The sequence below is a fragment of the Pelobates fuscus genome, chromosome 9 (assembly GCF_036172605.1).
Source record: "Pelobates fuscus isolate aPelFus1 chromosome 9, aPelFus1.pri, whole genome shotgun sequence".
In the NCBI taxonomy this organism is placed as follows: domain Eukaryota; kingdom Metazoa; phylum Chordata; class Amphibia; order Anura; family Pelobatidae; genus Pelobates; species Pelobates fuscus.
The window spans coordinates 153,356,653-153,376,215 of record NC_086325.1 but is presented as its reverse complement, the minus strand read 5'-3'; the positions used below and the strand labels follow the sequence as shown (position 1 = coordinate 153,376,215).

General features: G+C 41.3%; 1 protein-coding gene across 1 annotated transcript; it reads left to right on the top strand.

Annotated features, from left to right (window-relative positions):
- The first annotated feature begins 3,399 nt into the window (after positions 1 to 3,399).
- LOC134573213 (histo-blood group ABO system transferase-like) lies at positions 3,400 to 17,193 on the top strand. Its single transcript, XM_063432797.1, has 4 exons — positions 3,400 to 3,443; positions 6,238 to 6,273; positions 7,449 to 7,583; positions 16,495 to 17,193. The coding sequence occupies exons 2-4, from the start codon at positions 6,239 to 6,241 to the stop codon at positions 17,183 to 17,185; spliced, it is 861 nt and encodes a 286-aa protein (XP_063288867.1). The 5' UTR covers positions 3,400 to 3,443; position 6,238; the 3' UTR covers positions 17,186 to 17,193.
- Positions 17,194 to 19,563: the final 2,370 nt, after the last annotated feature.

Here is a 19,563-nt window from a genome sequence, read left to right as displayed (position 1 = left end):
TCACAGACATAAAGACACAATCACAGACCCACAAATGCACACATGCAATCGCAGACCTATACACACAATTACATACATACACACGCACAATCACAGATATACACATAAAATCACAGACCTATACAACAATCAAAAACATATACACACATAATGAGATATATACACACAGATATGCAAATAATCACACACATAATTACAGACCCACACCAATACAATTACAGACACACAATCACATACACACATATTTACAGACATACACACACACACACAAAAATCACATTCATACACACACACATTTAGTATTTAAAAGGTCCACCCAGCCTCCCTACCTTGTTTTGGTAGGGCTGGAGTATCTCCTCTCCCTGGTGCTCAGTGGTTTCTGCTGTGATGGGATCACTATGCTCTTTCTGCACAGGTCCCTTGCACACCTAGCAGTGATGCTGATGCCTGGATGGCATCATATCCCAGCTGCCAGCTCACTGCAGGGCACACAAGGGAGACCGGACGGCAACTAAGCTGCATTACAAGCAGCTCAGGGCCGCAAGTTGGATACGCCTGTTGTAGAAAACTATTATTGGTGCAATAAGGGATTCAACATACAGTTGTGTAGGTAGTTCTCAATCCAGCTTTCAAGACCCACCAGCAGTCAAGGATTAAGGCATTTACATTTTTTTCCAATAGGAATAAGTCAAAACCTGTATTGCTATGTGCTTCAGGACTGGGTCAGGAACCAATGGTTTTGGTAGTGCAAACTGAGAAAACCAACACAAAGAACAGAGTAGGCTTCAACCCATAATTCTTTGGGTTGTCATTCATTGTTCATTGTTCAATGTTCATTTTTCTATGACTTCAAGAAAACTAACCTTTATTTATCGAGCTATGTTGTTAATGCTTGTTAATTAGTGTTTGCAGTGCTATGTGTAACTCATAATTTAACTTATTAGCTCATGAAATTGCCCCGTAAAGTTAATACTGATTTATACAGATCTGATATGTTAGCCTCCAAAACAACAGTTGGATTAGCAAATAATAAGATGTTTTCTTTTTCAGGTATAGCATTACGGCCAATGAATGGCAACATTTACAACTGTTTTCCTGCAATGTGATGGTGTGAGTAATTTTGCATTTGTTCAAATAAAAATGATGCATGTATTCTGCACAAATTTCAGTTATTATTGAGCTTTACTGAATTGGAAATTAGATCAACTCTTTCATCTACCACAACCAGTGGCGTACACACAACCCATGGGGCCCCGGTGCGAAAACTGATCCGGGGCCCCCCCCTTCCCCCGCGCGAGCGCTTACTCTACACATGGCGGCGGGCACCTGGTCGCAGGGCTGCGACCCGTGCGACCGCGGTATGTATGCCAGTGCATGCATAAACACATACACTAAAAGGACCACTACAGACACCCAGATCACATCAGCTCAATGAAGTGGTCTGGGTGCCAGGTCTCTCTAGTTTTAACCCTGCAGCTGAAAACATAGCAGTTTCAGAGAAACTGCTATGTTTCACTGAGGGTTAATCCAGCCTCTAGTGGCTGTCTCATTGACAGCCGCTAGCAGATTTTCTGCGATTCTCACTGTGAAAATCACAGTGAGAAGACGCTGAACGTCCAGAGGAAAGCATTGAGTAATGCTTTCCTATGGGCGGTTTGAATGCGCTCGTGGCTCTTGCCACGCATGCGCATTCGGAGCTGAGAGGCTGATGGGGACGGAGAGATCCCCAGCGTTAAGGGAGTCCGGCGCTGGAGAAAGGTAAGTGCTTAAGACACACACACACTCTCATGAACAGACGCACACATTTACTGACAGACACACACTCAGTGACAGACGCACACAAACATACTCAGTAACAGACACACACACTAACACACACACACTAACACACACACACTCTAACACTAACACACACTCTAACACTAACACACTCACTAACACACACACTCTAACACTAACACACACACACTCTAACACTAACACACTCACTAACACACACACTCACTAACACTAACTCACTAACACACACACTCACTAACACTAACACTAACACACTCACTAACACTAACACACTCACTAACACTAACACACTCAAACGTTTTTTTGTTTTTTTTTAATCCCCCCAGCCTCCTTACCTGTGGGAGAGCTGGGGGGATTCCCTGGGGTCCAGCGGTGTTGCTGGCCAGGCTGTCACCCGGCTGGCTGGCGGGCGCGCGAGGGAGCACTGTCCCCTGGGTGCTCCCTCTTCAGCTCCCTCGCGCACCGCACTGAAACCGGAGCCGGAAGATGACGTCATCTTCCGGCTCCGGCATCAGTACGCGGCGCGCGAGGGAGCTGAAGAGGGAGCACTCAGGGGACAGTGCTCCCTTGCGCGCCCGCCAGCCAGCCGGGTGACAGCAGGGCCAGCCTCGGGGGGCCCGGAGGTGGCGGGCTCCTGGGCCCCCCAGCAGAAGAGGCTGGCCCAGTGACCTACATACCTGGGTCGCAGGGCGGCCGGGCCCCCTGGTGGGCCGGGCCCGGTCGCAGCCGCGACCCCTGCGACCCTGGTATGTACGCCACTGACCACAACTTGTCAATAATTGATGTTATTTTGAAACAGAAAAACAGAAAAAGAACAAAAATGCCATAGCGCTAGCTGTTGTAGAAATAAATTGATGAAAAAACAAAACATATTACAAACAAATTCACATGGTCCAGGTCCAATGCATTAGCTCAAATGTAAGATATAGGAGAGGAGTTGAGGTCACAGGTACTTATTACAAACTCTTATAGCAACAATTTAGACTATCAGTGAAAGGCCTCTTTAATCTAGTAAAATTTTATTACTTACTTGTATTCAGTGGAGCTTTGATCGCTCTGACCCAGGAGTTAATCACTGTAGAAGCATTGTTAGGTAGAATGCATGCGCAGGAATTGCATTGCTTCTCGTAGAGACACTATGAGACACTTTCCACAGGAACTTGAAATATATGAGGCAGAGGCTCCTATTAGTGTCTGACAGCTTGGAGTGTGCAACTTTGGACTGTAATAATAGTGCCAATTTTTCTTGAAATCAATGCTTTTATAAAATGAGAGAGTGAACACTGAACACTTTGAGTGAACACGCTAACAGCTGTAGTTCTTTTGGTTGATTACAGGCCAAAGTTAAACAATAAAAGAAACATTTGACTCTAATAACAACCCAAATGAGATTTATTTTAATAAACATTAATAAATATAGTGGTTTTCTGGCCCAATATTCCAGTGTAATATTATCGCTATATAAAATGCTAGTTGGTGTGGTTTGGAGCAATTGTGTGATAATATACATCCCCAGGAACATACTTGGAAACCAGAGCAACCTGAATGTACCTTTCCTGGTTAAATACTTTGTTGTTATTATTTTATTATAGACTAAACCGGACATTACATCTAGACCAATTAAAGGAAGTGAAACTTCAAAGGTAAAACAGTTTTATTTTGATTGCATGTGCAGATTATGGCACAAAAGGCATGGGTTATGTGTGTATATAGTACTCAAATATACTCTATAATCACAATGTGATGAAAAGTACTAAAAATCACCTTCCTGATAAACTCATTCCTTTTCTGCTTTCAGTATATTTCCTAATGTATTTTCATCTTACAGTTGCTTTCTTTTTTTCATTATGGACTTCCATAAAACTTCTGCTTGTATCGGGTTTTAATATGAATTATGGAGACTGCAAAGGACCATTTTACCAACACATAGTGTTCACAGCTTGTCCTCTTTGACTGGTTTTAGTACCATGACTTTTTGTCCCACCTGGAACGACCGGTGTCGGGCGCCCTCGATATGTACAGTGATAATCTATTCATATATATGAAATCAAATTCCAAAGTGAAGAAACATTTAGAGTTTTCAAGAGAAAGCAAACTAATAATAATAATAATAATAATAATAATAATAATAATAATCTGTATGATTATTCATGTCAGGCATATTTTTGCCTATTTATGTCAAACTGAAAAAGACATGAAGAATTGATTGACTGGGTTTTTTTTTAAATTTCTTCTCTTTTGGTCTAGAATTTGTTATATTTATATTTGTTAAAATTGATTTGTTATATTTATTTCATGAGGTGTTTTTATTCCATGTAATAGTGCATGTATTCCTGTTTTTCATTTCATTTGATATTTTTACTACACATTTTATAAAAGAATCACATTTTTTTGATTAATATGATTGAAGAAAATAGTATTATGCATTATATCTAGGTGGTAATGAAGGAAGGTTATTCCTATGATAAAAATGGGTAATTGTTTTATGTATATTGATAAAATAATGATGACCCCTCTCATAGGAGAAATAATCATGATAATATATATATATATATATATATATATATATATATAACTATATATATATATATATATATAAATATACATATTATATATAGAAATATACATACACCTATATAATACTTATATATATTTATATAAATATTATAATTATGTTACCTACTCCCACTAGAAAATGACTTGTTTAAATGATATATAATAAGAGGGGTATAGAGTTAATGTCATCTGAGATATAAATTATCATATAATTACAAACAAATTGAAATGAATGGACAGGTATGAATTGATCAAGGTACATTGTGTTGATCATAGGTCAATCGATTTCCCTAGCCGGTTACAACATATAATAAAACGTAAAGTTCCAGACTAGGAATTACTGGGGACAGAGAGCCATCTGCTGGACAGGTACCAACGATGCATGAACATAGACTGCGTAAATGTGTGAAAACCAATGAGATGTGGGTAAATAGCTACAAACTGCACTTTTTGGACCTGCCATTAGATAAGGAAAAGGGGGATAAAAGGAGCAGGATTAAGGCAGATGAGATTGCTCTCTAAGGTCAGGTCAAAAAGGAAGAAAAATATTTCAGGAAATAATAATACTGAAGAGGAAATAAACAATTACTTTCCATTTTGGGAAAGTCATTTTAACATACTCTTTAACCCCTTAAGGACACATGACATGTGTGACATGTCATGATTCCCTTTTATTCCAGAAGTTTGGTCCTTAAGGGGTTAAATGTAATCCTTTTCTGCAAAAGGGGTTCAAACACTTAGAGTCGGTGTTGGACAATTTGATCGCTTAAATTAGCCAAGTTTCCATAGTTCCCTGACTGCTTTTCCGAGTGAAATTGTGATTAAGTGCCGTTTTACAATTAGCTCAGTAAAGTACAATCAAAGCTAATGGTTAATTAGCTGATTAGTAATTTGACATACCACTCTCATATCATATATCATATAAAAAGGCTGTTTTATTCTTCGTACGTGATTGAGTTTCTGTGTGACTTTAATTGGATTGCTAAATCCAACTTATTAGATCTGTTGATAAGTTTATATCAGTAATTAATATTGGCTATTGATACTCACCTAATCCAAGAGATTAATCACAGTTTGGGACTGGTTGGTTTGAGACTTGGTTACTAAGGGAGGTGAAAATAGTATATGCCTTAATATTACCTTCCACCTGTCTATGTAATAAACCATTTACTTAATATGCCCCACTCAATCATAGATTTCTAGTTTATGGTATGTCTTTTTACTAACCTTATGTTTCATGATTGTATGTGTGCAGTGATTAATGTCCTATAGGAGGAAATCTAGTTATTGAAAAACATAGGTTATAATATGGTACATGATCTATTCCTTTGAAGGTCAGGCATGGTACGTAACCTGTGTTATTTGCTTTGACCTGCATTGTACGATTGATTGCCTTTTATATTTTTATGTCACTTGATACATTTATTACACTTATTGTAGTTGACTTGATAGTGTGAAAAAAACTATTCTTGGATCGGTTTTACTATTAGAGTCTTTTAGTATTGCAAATAATTTTATGACGTATTAAAATCTATACATAGAATCCCAAAAATTCAGGTGAAACATAAGGTTTAGCGTCATAAATAATAAGGTTCTATGTTAATTGATTTGGATATTTTCTTATCGTGAAATTGATAATATTAAGTATAATAAATAAACCACAATATTATTTAGTGTAAAAGACACAAAAATGTATTTAAATCCAGTTTGCTTATTGTTCAGTTTGATTAACCTAATATTTTTATTTTCTCTGGGTACATAACTAAAAAAAAAATCTCATCTTTACCCCAATACAGAATAATAATTAATAGCTTCTGTACTGCTAATTCGATATTAATTAAAATATGCTATATTTTTTTTTTTTTTTTTTTTTTTTTTCAGAATGTTGTATGACAAGCCGGACACCCTAAAACCTCCGTGAGTTTGGTTAATTTATAATGTGGAATCTTTTTATTTATTGTTAACAAACACAAAATAGACAATCTGAAATCATAGCTGACCTAGATCCGAGTTTTTCGAGACTAAAAATTAGAAATTCACTTTAACCCCTTAAGGACACATGACATGTGTGAAATGTCATGATTCCCTTTTATTCCAGAAGTTTGGTCCTTAAGGGGTTAAATGGCTTGACCTCTTTCTTGCAAAAAATATAGAGTGCGCTAAGTGGAAATAAACCACTTCAAGTAAACCCAGAAAAGATCTAAGGTAGAATTAAAACGTACCCTCTAAAAGGGAAATATATATATATATATATATATATATATATATATATATATATATATATATATATGATGTGGAATTAAGCTGAAACAAAATAAAAATGACAAAATATGGTGTAGTATGTAAAAGCAATCCAGAGTGGTTATAAGTCTGTATATAACACAATCGCATGGGATAGAGCCCTAGAAGGATAGGCTCAGATTACATATGCAGGGGTATATTAAGGCAATTTCAAACCTCTTCTGTGTATTATTATTATTATTACTGGTATTTATAAAGTGCCAACAGATTCTGCAGCTCTGTACAATTAGTGGAGGACGTAAAATATACACAGACAAATACAAAAGGTAGAGAGGGCCATGCCCGTAAGCTGAGATTTAGCCATTTAAGCTCTTTTATACGAAGTGCTTAGCTAGATAGCCCGTGAGTTTACAATCTAAAGGATACTGTGGGGATTTGAGACAAGAGGTAGCATGGGGAAAAACGCAGGTGCTCAGGAAAGTAGATAAAAAAAAGTGAGGCAGATGCTTCTAGTGTCTAATGTACAAAAATATGTAAATGACTGCTCACCTTCTTGAGTGCCAAATGAACTGGGCTCTCAGTGTAATAGTTGTTGTGCCTATAAGAGGGCACAGTTCTTCTTTGCTTTAGGGCAGGAACATACAGGAACTCACTGGACTTGAATAAAATGGCTGTCAAACTTTTATTGAAATATACCCTCAAAGTTTAAAATGAATGAAAACCAATAAAAAAACAAGCCAGATACCAATTAAAATATTGTCCAAAAAATCGGACGATCAGGGCAATTCTTTGTTGTTGATGTTGTTAAACGATATACCTAATTGTCTATGTAAATTGAGTACCATTTCTAGGAGAACGGATGTCCTAATGATGACCCCATGGTTTTCCCCCATTGTTTGGAACAGTACCTACAACATTGATATACTGAATGCCCAGTTCCATCAGCGAGGATTCCGCATTGGGATTACAGTGTTTGCCATTAAAAAGTAAGTAATGTTGATTCATTGAAGATAAGTTTATTATAATCTGCAGTCTGTGGTAAAGTTTCTAGTCGTCAGCAGTATGAATTACATCAGGGACATAAAAAGAATATGAAGACGTCATGCATGAAAATATTTTGGGACCCCATGAAGACTCTTTTCTCAAAACAAATTAATCTTAATGAAGTTGTTTTGATGGCTCATAGAGAAGCATCATGGGCCTACAGGGCATGAACAGCTATTGAAGTGATCTGTCTATTAAGTGCTTGTCTATGAGAAACATTGAATCGATTGTTTCTCAAAGAGAAGCATTGGACACACAACCAGCATCTGGTGTCATCATCCTTTGCATGCTGACACTGGAAGTAAAATAGATTTTAATGGATAAATTTGTGTCTGAAGCCCCTTGTGGCTGTCTGAATTATAACCACCAGGGAAGTGAGTTTTACCCAGTAGTGAGTGTGTCTTTTCAATGCTATTGCAAACCAGAGATGTCACAAACATTTTTCGCAGCACAGCTGATTAGAAATCATCCACATAGATGTTAAAATTCTTGGCAATACTAGTTAATCATAAACAAAAATATGTTTTATTTTATAAGTTTAATTGGTTAATGGTTAAAAATACTTTTATGACGTTTTTTGTTGTTGAATTGGCTAATCGTCAGATGTTACGGGTATGTTCAATAATTCCCTTTGTCAAAAGTGTGATTGCTGAAGTTTGAAAAACGTAATGTAAACTATAGGACCCATTTTCACTGAACCAATAAAAATGGTCTCAAAAGATATTGGGAAGTTTAGGTTGTGATTGATCTGACATTGTATTGATAAGTATCATATCATAGATTGTGATCATCTTCATAGTTAGGTTTAAGAGGTTGAAGGGTAACTGTCAATTCCCACTTTTTTTTATTATTATGTTTACTTATACCCTATTTATAACAAATATGTATTGATGAGGTGTGAAAAATAAAATTTAATATACGAACCCACACCTCTCTATCCTGCAGTCGGGTTCCTCAATCCTAGCTCACTGTCAATCAATGTTAAAAGCTTGGTCTCTTTACACCTGGCAGTCATCGTAGAGAAAGCATATAGAAAAGAGGACAAATGAGACAATGTTTCCAGTTTTCCTCTTCATTAGCAATGGTTACCCTGACTTTGCTGTGTCCGAACTGAATTGTAAGTTCATCTGCTAAATCAGTGGTAGTCAACCTTTTTTTACCTACCGCCCACTAATGCATCTTTTTGGTTGAAAAAATTTCCTTAACGCCCACCAGTTTTCACGCAAATGCGGAATATTTTTTAGAAAGGAGGGTGTTTAAAAAAAAATATATATATATATGTACGAACATTTATCTTTTTATTTCTACTTAATGCAGGTTTATAAGGTTTCAACTTTATAAAGTTTAATGAGAAAACAATAAAGTAAATTGAAATTACCTTTACTAGTGATTAATGAGATCCTTGAGGTTGATGCTGCGAGACTAAATATTTGATATCTGGTTCGATTTTCGTAAGGAACAAACGAAGGTCTCTTTCAGTGATATTCAGACGACTTCTCTGTTTGCGCATAATATGATTTCTCATTTGTGCGTCAGCTCATCTCCTCTCCCTCCTCAATTCCCCTCCCCACCTTTTTTTTCCCTTTTTTCTATTTTTTAACCTTCCTTGTAGCAATGCCCAGTAGGAAGGCTGAGCTAGGTAGCCCACTATAACAGACAGGCACACATACAGACACACACACATGACACACATACAAGACACACACACATATACACACACACATACAGGCACACATACAGACACACGCACACACAAGACACACATACATACACACACAAGACACACATACAGACACACACATACACATACAGACACACATAGACACCCACAAGACACACATATATACAGACACACACACATACAAAGACACACACACATTATATTTAAGTCACCCTCCTGTTTTCTACCTTTAAGGTGCAGGAGGGTGACTTATTTTTATTATTTCACTTTTGATAGGCTGTGTATTGCGTCATCGAAAGATAGCACTCCTCTGGTCATTTTTATTTTCAATGACTGTGTTTTTGTATGGCTTTTAAGGCTTCTGGTTATTGTCTGTCCCAAAGTGCAGACGGGCTTTTACTGCAGATGGAGGCACAGAGCTTATCTATGACAAATAAATGTTCTAAGATGTAATTTCTAGCAAAGCAGACATATCCAAGAGGTTTATATCAGAATGGCGTTGACAATATGGCTGGAATAATTCACATTTTTAGGTTGTGAAAACTTCTAGACGAGGCATGCGTTTGTGATTATTTCAAATGGAAATTCATTGGAATTTCTTAATTTAAAACAGAAACAGACATACACACACACAAGACACACATACAGACACACATACGACACACACACAGACATACAAGACACACACACAGACATACAAGACACACACACAGACATACAAGACACACAGACAGGCACACATACAGACACACAAGACACACATACATACACACACAAAGACACAGACAGGCACACATACACACACACAAGACACATACATACAAACAGACAGGCATGCACACACACATGAAGACACACAAGACACACATACAATGACACATACATACAAAGACAAGACACACATACATACAGACAGACACATATATACAGACAGACACATACACACACACAAGACATACATACAAAGACACATACAGACAGACACACACAAGACATACAAAGACACACACACAAGACATACCTACAAAGACACAAACAAACACACACACACACATTATATTTAAGTCACCCTCCTGTTTCCTACCTTTAAGGTGCAGGAGGGTGACTTTCCCTGGAGTCCAGTGGTGGCTCAGGTGGATGGGAGTCAGAGTTCCCACTCTGACTCCCTGGTCTTCCTCCCGCGCGGCTCTCAGTTTTAGCTGGGAGGAGTGACCGGGAATCACTTCCTCCCAGCTTGTGATGTCATCACAGGGGGCCCGGTCGCGCTGTTAAAGCGCCCAGCGCTGACCGGGCCCCCTTACAATCCGCATCCATCGGGTGGCCCTGACAGCATGGGCCACCCGATGGACCCCTCCATATGCGGCCCCGGCGGTTTGCCGCGCGGGCCGGGGCCGCAAATGGTCACAGCGGTACCCAGTCGCAGGGGTACCGCCGGCTGGCACCCGCCCGCTCGGTCGTCAAAACCTGGAAATCCCTACCGCCCACCTGAAATCCTAAAACGCCCACTAGTGGGCGGTAGGGACCAGGTTGACGACCAATGTGCTAAATCATTAAAATGTAAAGTTAAAACCAATTAAGCTTCTCATATTATTATTATTATTATTATTATTATTATGTTATTATTTATATAGCACCAACAAATTCCGCAGCGCTTTACAGTGGGTGGACGAGCCAACATGTAGTTGTAACCAGACAAGTTGGACACACAGGAACAGAGGGGTTGAGGCAGGGCCGGATTAACATAGGGGCTGATGGAGCTGCAGCTCCAGGCCCAGGCCCATGGAATAGGCCCATTTAAAAAAAAAAAAAAAAATTTTTTTTTTTTACTTTTTTTTTTTTCTTACACACTACTCTTAGGTTTGCCACCTGGCTGGTATTTTAATGGCACAGTCGGTATTTGAGGCTGCCTGGCACAGCCGGTATTGCAGTAATACCGGCAATACAAATGCAGGTCATTTTCTTAGTATAAATGGACATTACTCTGCAATACCAGCACCGGCCAGTAGGGGTCACTGTGTGTGGAGAGAGGCAGGGATAGGAAGTTACAGCATATCCCTGCCTCTCTCTACTACTCACTGATCCGTGGGGGAGCAGCTACACAGCACAGAGAGTCCAGACAGCAGCTGTACAGCTCAGGTAAGTGAGGGATAGGGTGAAAGGCTGCAGGGAGACATGGGGACACTAAGACACTAGAGGACACATGGGGACACATACACTAGGGTACACTGGGAGACCTGGGGACACTGAGATACTTGGGGACACTGGAAAACATGGTGACACTGAGACACTAGGGGGCACTGTGAGACATGGGGACGCTGAGACACATGGGGACAATGAGACATAGGGACATTGGGAGAAGCTGAGACATTGGGACGCGGAGATTCTAGGGACACAGTGTCCCCATGTCCCCCAGCCAGTGTCCCCATGGCTCTCAGTTTCCCCTAGTCTCCCAGTCTCTGTGTCCCCATATCTCTGTGTCCCTATTGACTCAGAGTCCCTATGTCTCCCAGTGTCCCCATGTCTCCCAGCCAGTGTCCTCAGTGTCCCCATGTCTCCCAGTGTCCACAAGTCTCCCAGTGTCTGTGTCCACATGTCTTCCAGTGTCCCCATGTCTCCCATGTCTATGTCCACAAGTGTCCCCATGTCTCCTAGTGTCCCCAAGTGTCTGTCTCCCAGTCATAGTGTCCATAGTGTCCCAGTATCCCCTAGTCTCCCAGTGTCCCCTAGTCTCCCACTGTCTGTGTTCCCATGTCTCTCAGTGTCCCTAGTGTCTTAATTTCCCCAAATGTTTCAGTGTCCCCATGTCTCTGTGTCCCCATGTCTCTGCCCCCATGTCTGTATTCACATGTGCCCCCATGTGTCCCCAGGTCTCTGTGTCCCCAGGTGACTGTGTCCCCATGTCTCACTGTGTCCCCTAGTATCCTAGTGACACACTGAGACATGGGGACAATGGGAGAAATGGGGACACAGACACTGGGAGACTAGGGGACTGGGCTACATGGGGACACTGACACTGTGATACATAGGGACACTGAGACACTGGGTGACTTGCGAGACTGGGAGACAGGGAGACACTGGGAGCAATTCCTCTATACAGCAGAATCAAACTGTGAGTAGTTTGTTGGTGATTTTACAGAATTTTCTTTTATGTCACTCCTTGTGATTTACATCATGTGATGTCACGCATAACTAATTAATTATACAAATGATTAAGGCTGGTATTTTTTTTCCAAGAAAGGTGGAAACCCTAACTACTCTTCACATACTCTTGCTTAAAGGAACACTATAGGGTCAGGAACACAATCATGTATTTCTGACCCTATAATGTAAAAACCACCATCTAGCCCCCCTGGCCCCTTCTTGCCTCCCTAAATATAGTAAAATCTTACTTGTATTCTGTAGTCTGCAGCTGCTGGCTCTGCCTCTGAACTGACTCTGTCTGCTGACAACATCAGAAGTGGTGGTCTGAGCAAATTGCAATGCTTCCCTGTAGGATTGGCTGAGACTGTCAACTAGGCAGATCAGGGGCAGAGCCAGCACAAGTCAAACATAGCCCTGGCCAATCAGCATCTCCTCATAAAGATAAATTGAATCAATGCATCTCTATGAGGAAAGTTCAGTGTCTGAATGCAGAGGGTAGAGACACTGAATGGCAGTGCTGCACACTAGGCAGTACTGCCCCAGGAAGCACCTCTACCCGCCATCTAAGGAGTGGCCAGTGGAGTTATTTTCTCTGAAAAGACATTGTTTACTGCAAAAAGCCTAAAGGGAATGATTCTACTTACCAGAACAAATACAATAATCTGTAGTTGTTCTGGTGACTATAGTGTCCCTTTAAGTTTGTTTAAGAGGGATGTATGGCAACAAAACTTGTATGGACTGGCTGACAATAAAATTAGGTAATTAGGTAATGCAGACTTTGGTTTCTCTAGCACTGTGACATATCCTCTTTCTTCTACACTCACTACACTCACCTTTACTCTGTCCCAGACTATATACCAGGAACGTCTGCCTGCTAATAAGATGATAAGGAGACAATTGCACATGTGAGTGCTAGGGGACAGTCCTTAGAAAGCGTGGGGTAGGCGCATCATTTGATGCATTTATGTCAAGCTCTGGGTGCTGCCTGCATAGTATGCCCTTAGTTGGACAGCATTCATGCCAGGCTGGCCTTCCAATTCTTTGGACAGACATGCCCCCTTTTTGGGCATGTTCACCCCTTTTGGCAGGTCTGGTCACGTGATTTGCGTCAGTGGCACACCCTTTTACCCTTCCCTTTGACTTCCTGCTTCACTGGACACTGCTGTTAGGGGTTCTGGATTTACTTGAAAGATGAAAGCATAAATTAGAGAGATATTGGCATAGAGTATGTGTTTTCATATAGCTGCATCCTTTGAGTTTCCCTCCAACGCCATCTCCATCAGATACATGACGCTTGGGATGTATGTTTGAGTGTTTTTGGTCGATAAGATTCTGTAATTAGGCCCATCATAATTGTCAGCTCCAGGCCCTCTGGGCTCTTAATCTGGCCCTGGGTTGAGGGCCCTGCTTAATGAGCTTACATGCTAGAGGGATTGGGGTAAAGTGACACAAAAGGTAAGGATAGTATTAGACTAATGACAGTTGCAAGAGAGGAATCAGTTAGGAGCTATTAACAGTTAAATTGATACGCTTTTATGAAGATGTGGGTTTTTAATGATATTTTGAAGGAGTTGATACTGGGTGAGCATCTAACGGAGGAGGGAAGTGAGTTCCACAGGAACGGTGCAGCCCTCGAGAAGTCTTGAAGGCGAGCATCAGAGGTGGGAGTACGGATAGAAGGTAGACGTAAGTCTTCAGCAGATCGTAAGGGCCTAGACGGGACATACTTGTGTATTAGGGAGGATAGATAGGTGGGAGCAGCATTATGTAGAGCTTTGAAAGCAAGAACCAGAATTGTAAATTAAGCCCTATATCTTACAGGAAGCTAATGTAGGGACTGACAGAAGGGTGAGGCGAGGGCGGTGCGGGCAGACAGGAAGATGAGCCTGAGAAGAGACTGTTCCCCTTTTAAATAGCCAATACCCAAAATGAAGATATATAGAAAATTAGTAAATTATTTAATTTTCATAGAGTCACAACAACGATAGCATTAGCAACATATTTACAAACTGTGGGGAATATGGTTGCAATCGTTCTCTTTTATTATTATATTTTCTTTAACAGTCATTTTTAATAGTTGCTAATATGTATATTTTTATTTTATGCTTAAATTTTCATTTTTATAAAATAAAGATTCAAGCACATCAGTGATATTTCTGGGTATATTATTATTTTTAAGTTTTCTGGAACTCTTTCACTCTATTGAACCAGTGAATGGGATATCGCTTTCTTGTTTGATATGTAGATTAGAAGTCTGGAAATCAGAAGTCTGCCAAATACATATTATATATCACATATTACATATCACATTTGATTGCACATAAAAAGGAGGTGTGACTACCTGGGCTTCCCTTCAAACCCCAGTATGCGGGGGTTGGTAGTGTGCGGGTGTGAGGGTGCTGGTAGTGTACTATGTGGGTGAGGGTGTTTGTGTGTGCGTGCTTGTGAGTGTGCTGTGAATGTACTGTGTGTCAGGGTGCTGTTTGTGTGTGTGTGTGCACTTGTGAGGGTGCTGTGAATGTACTGTGTGTCAGGGTGCTGTTTGTGTGTGTGTGTGCACTTGTGAGGGTGCTGTAAATGTACTGTGTGTGAGGGTGCTGTTTATGTGTGAGGGTACTGGTAGTGTGCTGTGTGTGTGTGTGTGTGTGTGTGTGTTTGTTAGGGTCCTGTTTGTGTTTGTGAGGGTACTGTTAGTGTGCTGTGTGAGTGTGAGGGTGCTGTTTGTGTAATGTGTGTGAGGGTGCTGTGTATGTGTGAGGGTGCTGTGTATGTGTGTGGGTGCTGTGTATGTGTGTGGGTGCTGTGTATGTGTGTGGGTGCTGTGTATGTGTGTGGGTGCTGTGTGTGTGTGTGTGGGTGCTGTGTGTGTGTGTGTGGGTGCTGTGTGTGTGTGTGTGGGTGCTGTGTGGGTGCTGTGTGGGTGTGTGGGTGCTGTGTGTGTGTGTGTGTGGGTGCTGTATGTGTGTGGGTGCTGTATGTGTGTGGGTGCTGTATGTGTGTGGGTGCTGTGTGTGTGTGGGTGCTGTGTGGGTGTGTGGGTGCTGTGTGTGTGTGTGGGTGCTGTGTGTGTGTGTGGGTGCTGTGTGTGTGTGTGGGTGCTGTGTATGTGTGTGTGTGGGTGATTGTGGGGGGTGGAGGTGGAGGTACATTTCTTAATATCCCCCCTCCCTTCTTACTTCATGTAGGGAGGGGGGATCCTTCCTTGCTGCCTTCCCTGGTGATCCAGTGGAGGTGGGGGCAGATCAGTTATCCCCCCTCCCTTCTTACCTTATGCCTGGGAGGGGGGATCCTTTCTGCTGCTGCCATCCCTGGTGGTCCAGTGGAGGTGGGGGCAGATCAGTTATCCCCCCTCCCTTCTTACCTTATGCCTGGGAGGGGGGATCCTGCTGCTGCTGCCATCCCTGGTGGTCCAGTGGAGAGTGAACTCTAGCCCCGCAGGGCTAGAGTTCACTCACGCGAGATCTGAGCGTTGCCGCGGCAACGCTCAGATCTCGCGAGAGGAACCCGGCGGAGCTGCTGGCAAGAGCTCCCCGGGTCCTCTCCTGCCTCCCTCCCTGCATGTAAGCCGGGGAGGGGAGGCTGAGAGCAGAGCCGGCGCTCGGATAGCGCCGGCTCTGCATGAGCCGGCAGGGGGGATCCTGAGATCTCCCCTGCCGGTCTCAATACATAGGCGTGCCGCGGGGATTAGGGTGTGCCCAGGCACACCCGGCACACCCCGTGCGCACGCCTATGGTTACTGTATTTATTTAACAACCTATTTTTTCAACAGAGAATTATATTTTGCAGCACTAGGGCACTTATAATCCCCAAATTGCCTTTTTTTGCTCAAAATGGAGTTTAGTCTGGTGAAAGAGGGTTCACTTTTCTTCTGTCATTCTTTTATATTATACTAGACCTCATTGAGAATGGGATGTAAAACTCAATGCTGATATATTCTTAAGCACTTATTACATTTAAATCTATCTGTTGATCAAACTATATACTGACCTGTCTGCGTTATATGTAATTCAAATTTGCTGTTTGTATTTTAGGTATATTATGTTTATCAAAATGTTTGTTGAAACAGCTGAAAAATTCTTTATGGTGGGATTTAAAGTCAACTACTACATATTCACTGATCGAGCTGAGGACGTTCGACAGAACAACTTTACTCTTAATGAAGGGAGACGTGTGATCATTCTCGAGGTTCCCAGCTATAAAAGGTGGCAGGAAGTGTCCATGAGGCGCATGGAAATGATTCGAAATTACACTCAAGAGAGATTCATTAATGAGGTTAATTACTTAGTTTGTGTGGATGTGGACATGGAGTTCAGCGACGATGTCGGAGTGGAGATTCTTAGTGATTTATTTGGGACCATGCATCCTAGTTTTTATGAAGCATCTCGACAGCATTTCACCTATGAACGGAGACCAGAATCTGAAGCCTACATTCCAGATGATGAGGGAGACTTTTATTATGCCGGAGGCTTCTTTGGGGGTACAATAGAAGAGGTTTACAAACTAACAAACTACTGCCCCAATGCCATAATAACGGACATGGGGAAAAATATTGAAGCCCGTTGGCACGATGAGAGTTATATAAACAAATATTTTCTGTATCACAAACCAACCAAGGTCCTTTCTCCCGAGTATCTATGGGACAACAGATTTGGTGTTCCAGGGATCCTCAAAAGACGAAGATTTGTTGCTGTTCCAAAAAACCATAACGCAATTCGTAACTAAATCATGGTCAATCTGAAAGTCAGTTTCAAGTTCTGCCTTTTGTAGCAATATTTCTACATCTGATTTTCTATATATATATATATATATATATATATATATATATATATATATATATATATATATATATATATATATATATATAACCAAGAGGGCTGCACTTACCTAAACATAAATACATTATGTGCTCCTTGGGCTAATTTACACAACATACAAGATCCGGCACACTCATTCATTCACTGAACAGCAACTTTAAAGCTCACAACATTTAACCATGTTTTTAAAGGGTTAAAAAAAAAACACACTGAACCTAGGCAACAATAGTTGTGGTTTAGTTGCAGTATATGATCATACATTGCATAACCCAGCCGCAATGCCAATGCACCCCATTTTTTGTCATTCCATGGCCCTATTTAACCTTGTACTGCAGAGAGCCCCAGAAGGAAAAATCTTCTGAGTAAGTGGGTTAATCTCATAAGAGTAGGCATTATTTAGCTAGGATAGTACCTATACCAGATATGGGGTACATTGACGTTGTGGCAGCCTTATGCAATGTTTGATCATATACTGTATCTAAACTCCTTTTGTTTTTGCCTAGGTTAGGTGTTTTTTTTTTTTTTAAATAAAAAAACATTTATTGAATATTGTTAAAACTTTCAATATATTTTTGAGACAGAACAATGCTTCTGTTACTGGTCTGTCATCGTGTCATGCCTATGTTGTCCCTGGTTTTGCCAAAGATGCTAGGGACCATATCCATGTTCCCCTATTGCTTTATCTACAAAGCATAGATCTAAAGGTAAAGCGGACTCTGCAGGACTACATTGTGTCACAGTAAAGGAGTCAGAGACAAAGGTTCATGTATTACCTACCCTCTGCAGTGCAGGCACACCCTGTGTACAAAATTAGGGAGACAGAATGGGGTATGTTAATTGGTCTGAATTTACCTGCACCTGAGGCCTTCTGTTAATTAGAGTTTGATATTTTTTAAAACATTACCTGCTGTCTGGTTATTCAATTACTCAATTACCCATTTTAAATTTACCATGTTATAATTGACTTCCTATTTGTATGCCCTGCTCTGTTTTTTTTTTTGTTCCATTTGTTAAAACAAAAGTTATTTAAACTGTTAAATTCTATTAGATTGAGCAGTATTGCTTCAGACCTGAGGAAGAGAGAAACACTCTTGAAAACGTGTTTTTGAAATATTATGTTAGTCCAATAAAAAAGGTATCATTGCATACTGCAATACTATGGTATTTTGGCATCTTGTCTACTGGACTAATACAGCTAATTCGAAATAAGGACCGAATTTTCAAATTTAAAATCAGATCTATATTTTGATTGGCCGCGTGATGTGTTCAATCAGAATACAGCGGGAATTCAAATCATGGTCCGTGGCCAGAAAGTCTATGAATGGTCATGAATAAACCGAAGCCCCCAGGCGGCTGTAAACTGCTTGCTGACTTTCTGGGACAACACCAGGAGAAATTACCAACACTTTCATGTGTATACAAATACAATAAAAAAAAGTCCTGCGCTCACTCCCATCACTCCTAGGCGGCAGCAACGACCACAATACACATCAGCCCCTATATATACAAACTGTTGTAATTCCTACAACGTTCACCTGATTTGGATGTAAATACCCTCAAATTAAAGCTGAAAGTCTGCAGTTAAAGCACATCTTGTTCATTTCATTTTAAACCCATTGTGTTGGTATATAGAGCCAAAAAGATTAGAATTATGTCGATGTCCCAATATTTATGGACCTGACTGTATATACATCTTAAACAATATGGATTTGTTTGACTTGCTATTAGGAGCTGCCACTTCTATGACACACATCCAATCGGGTGTTGGGAGTCTCGTTTGGGGGCTGTCCCCATGCAATTGGGGAGAGGACATTTGTGGGTTTGTATATGGTGGTCTTTGGGATTTGCATGTCCTTCCTCTTCCGCTGCGATTTGAGATTGAATGTGGTTGGGGATGTATCGTATGTGTAAGGGGGAAGCCAGGGAGGGAGACGGGACAGCGGGAAGCGAGCACCGGGAGCCTTCCTTACTGGCAGAGGAGGCTCCCGACCTACAAGGGGACCCCCCCCAGGACCCTTCAACCCCAACCCTCGTGGGTCCACTCACCACAGGGGCCCCAGCGCCAGCCCCACACCCCCGCTGGCCGCGGAGGACCTGGAATGTTGCCGGGCCCGTGTGGCGCCGGCAGGTCGCGCAGCAGATGAAGGCCTCACCTCAGGCCTTGAGGGAGCAGGCTGCCCACGCGCGCAGTCGTGGAAGGCCGCGAATCCTGGCGATGCCTCGGGCCCAGGCTCCTGCTCCTCAACCGGGCCCGAGGAGTATTATCAGGAGAGAGCCTGGCAGGCG

Excerpts from the sequence above, each read along its gene's own strand:
- LOC134573213 (XM_063432797.1), top strand. The coding sequence starts at position 6,239 with ATGTTGTATGACAAGCCGGACACCCTAAAACCTCC. Across the intron at positions 6,274-7,448 it reads CCGGACACCCTAAAACCTCC|GAGAACGGATGTCCTAATGA; the intron begins GTGAGTTTGGTT and ends TACCATTTCTAG. Across the intron at positions 7,584-16,494 it reads ACAGTGTTTGCCATTAAAAA|GTATATTATGTTTATCAAAA; the intron begins GTAAGTAATGTT and ends TTTGTATTTTAG.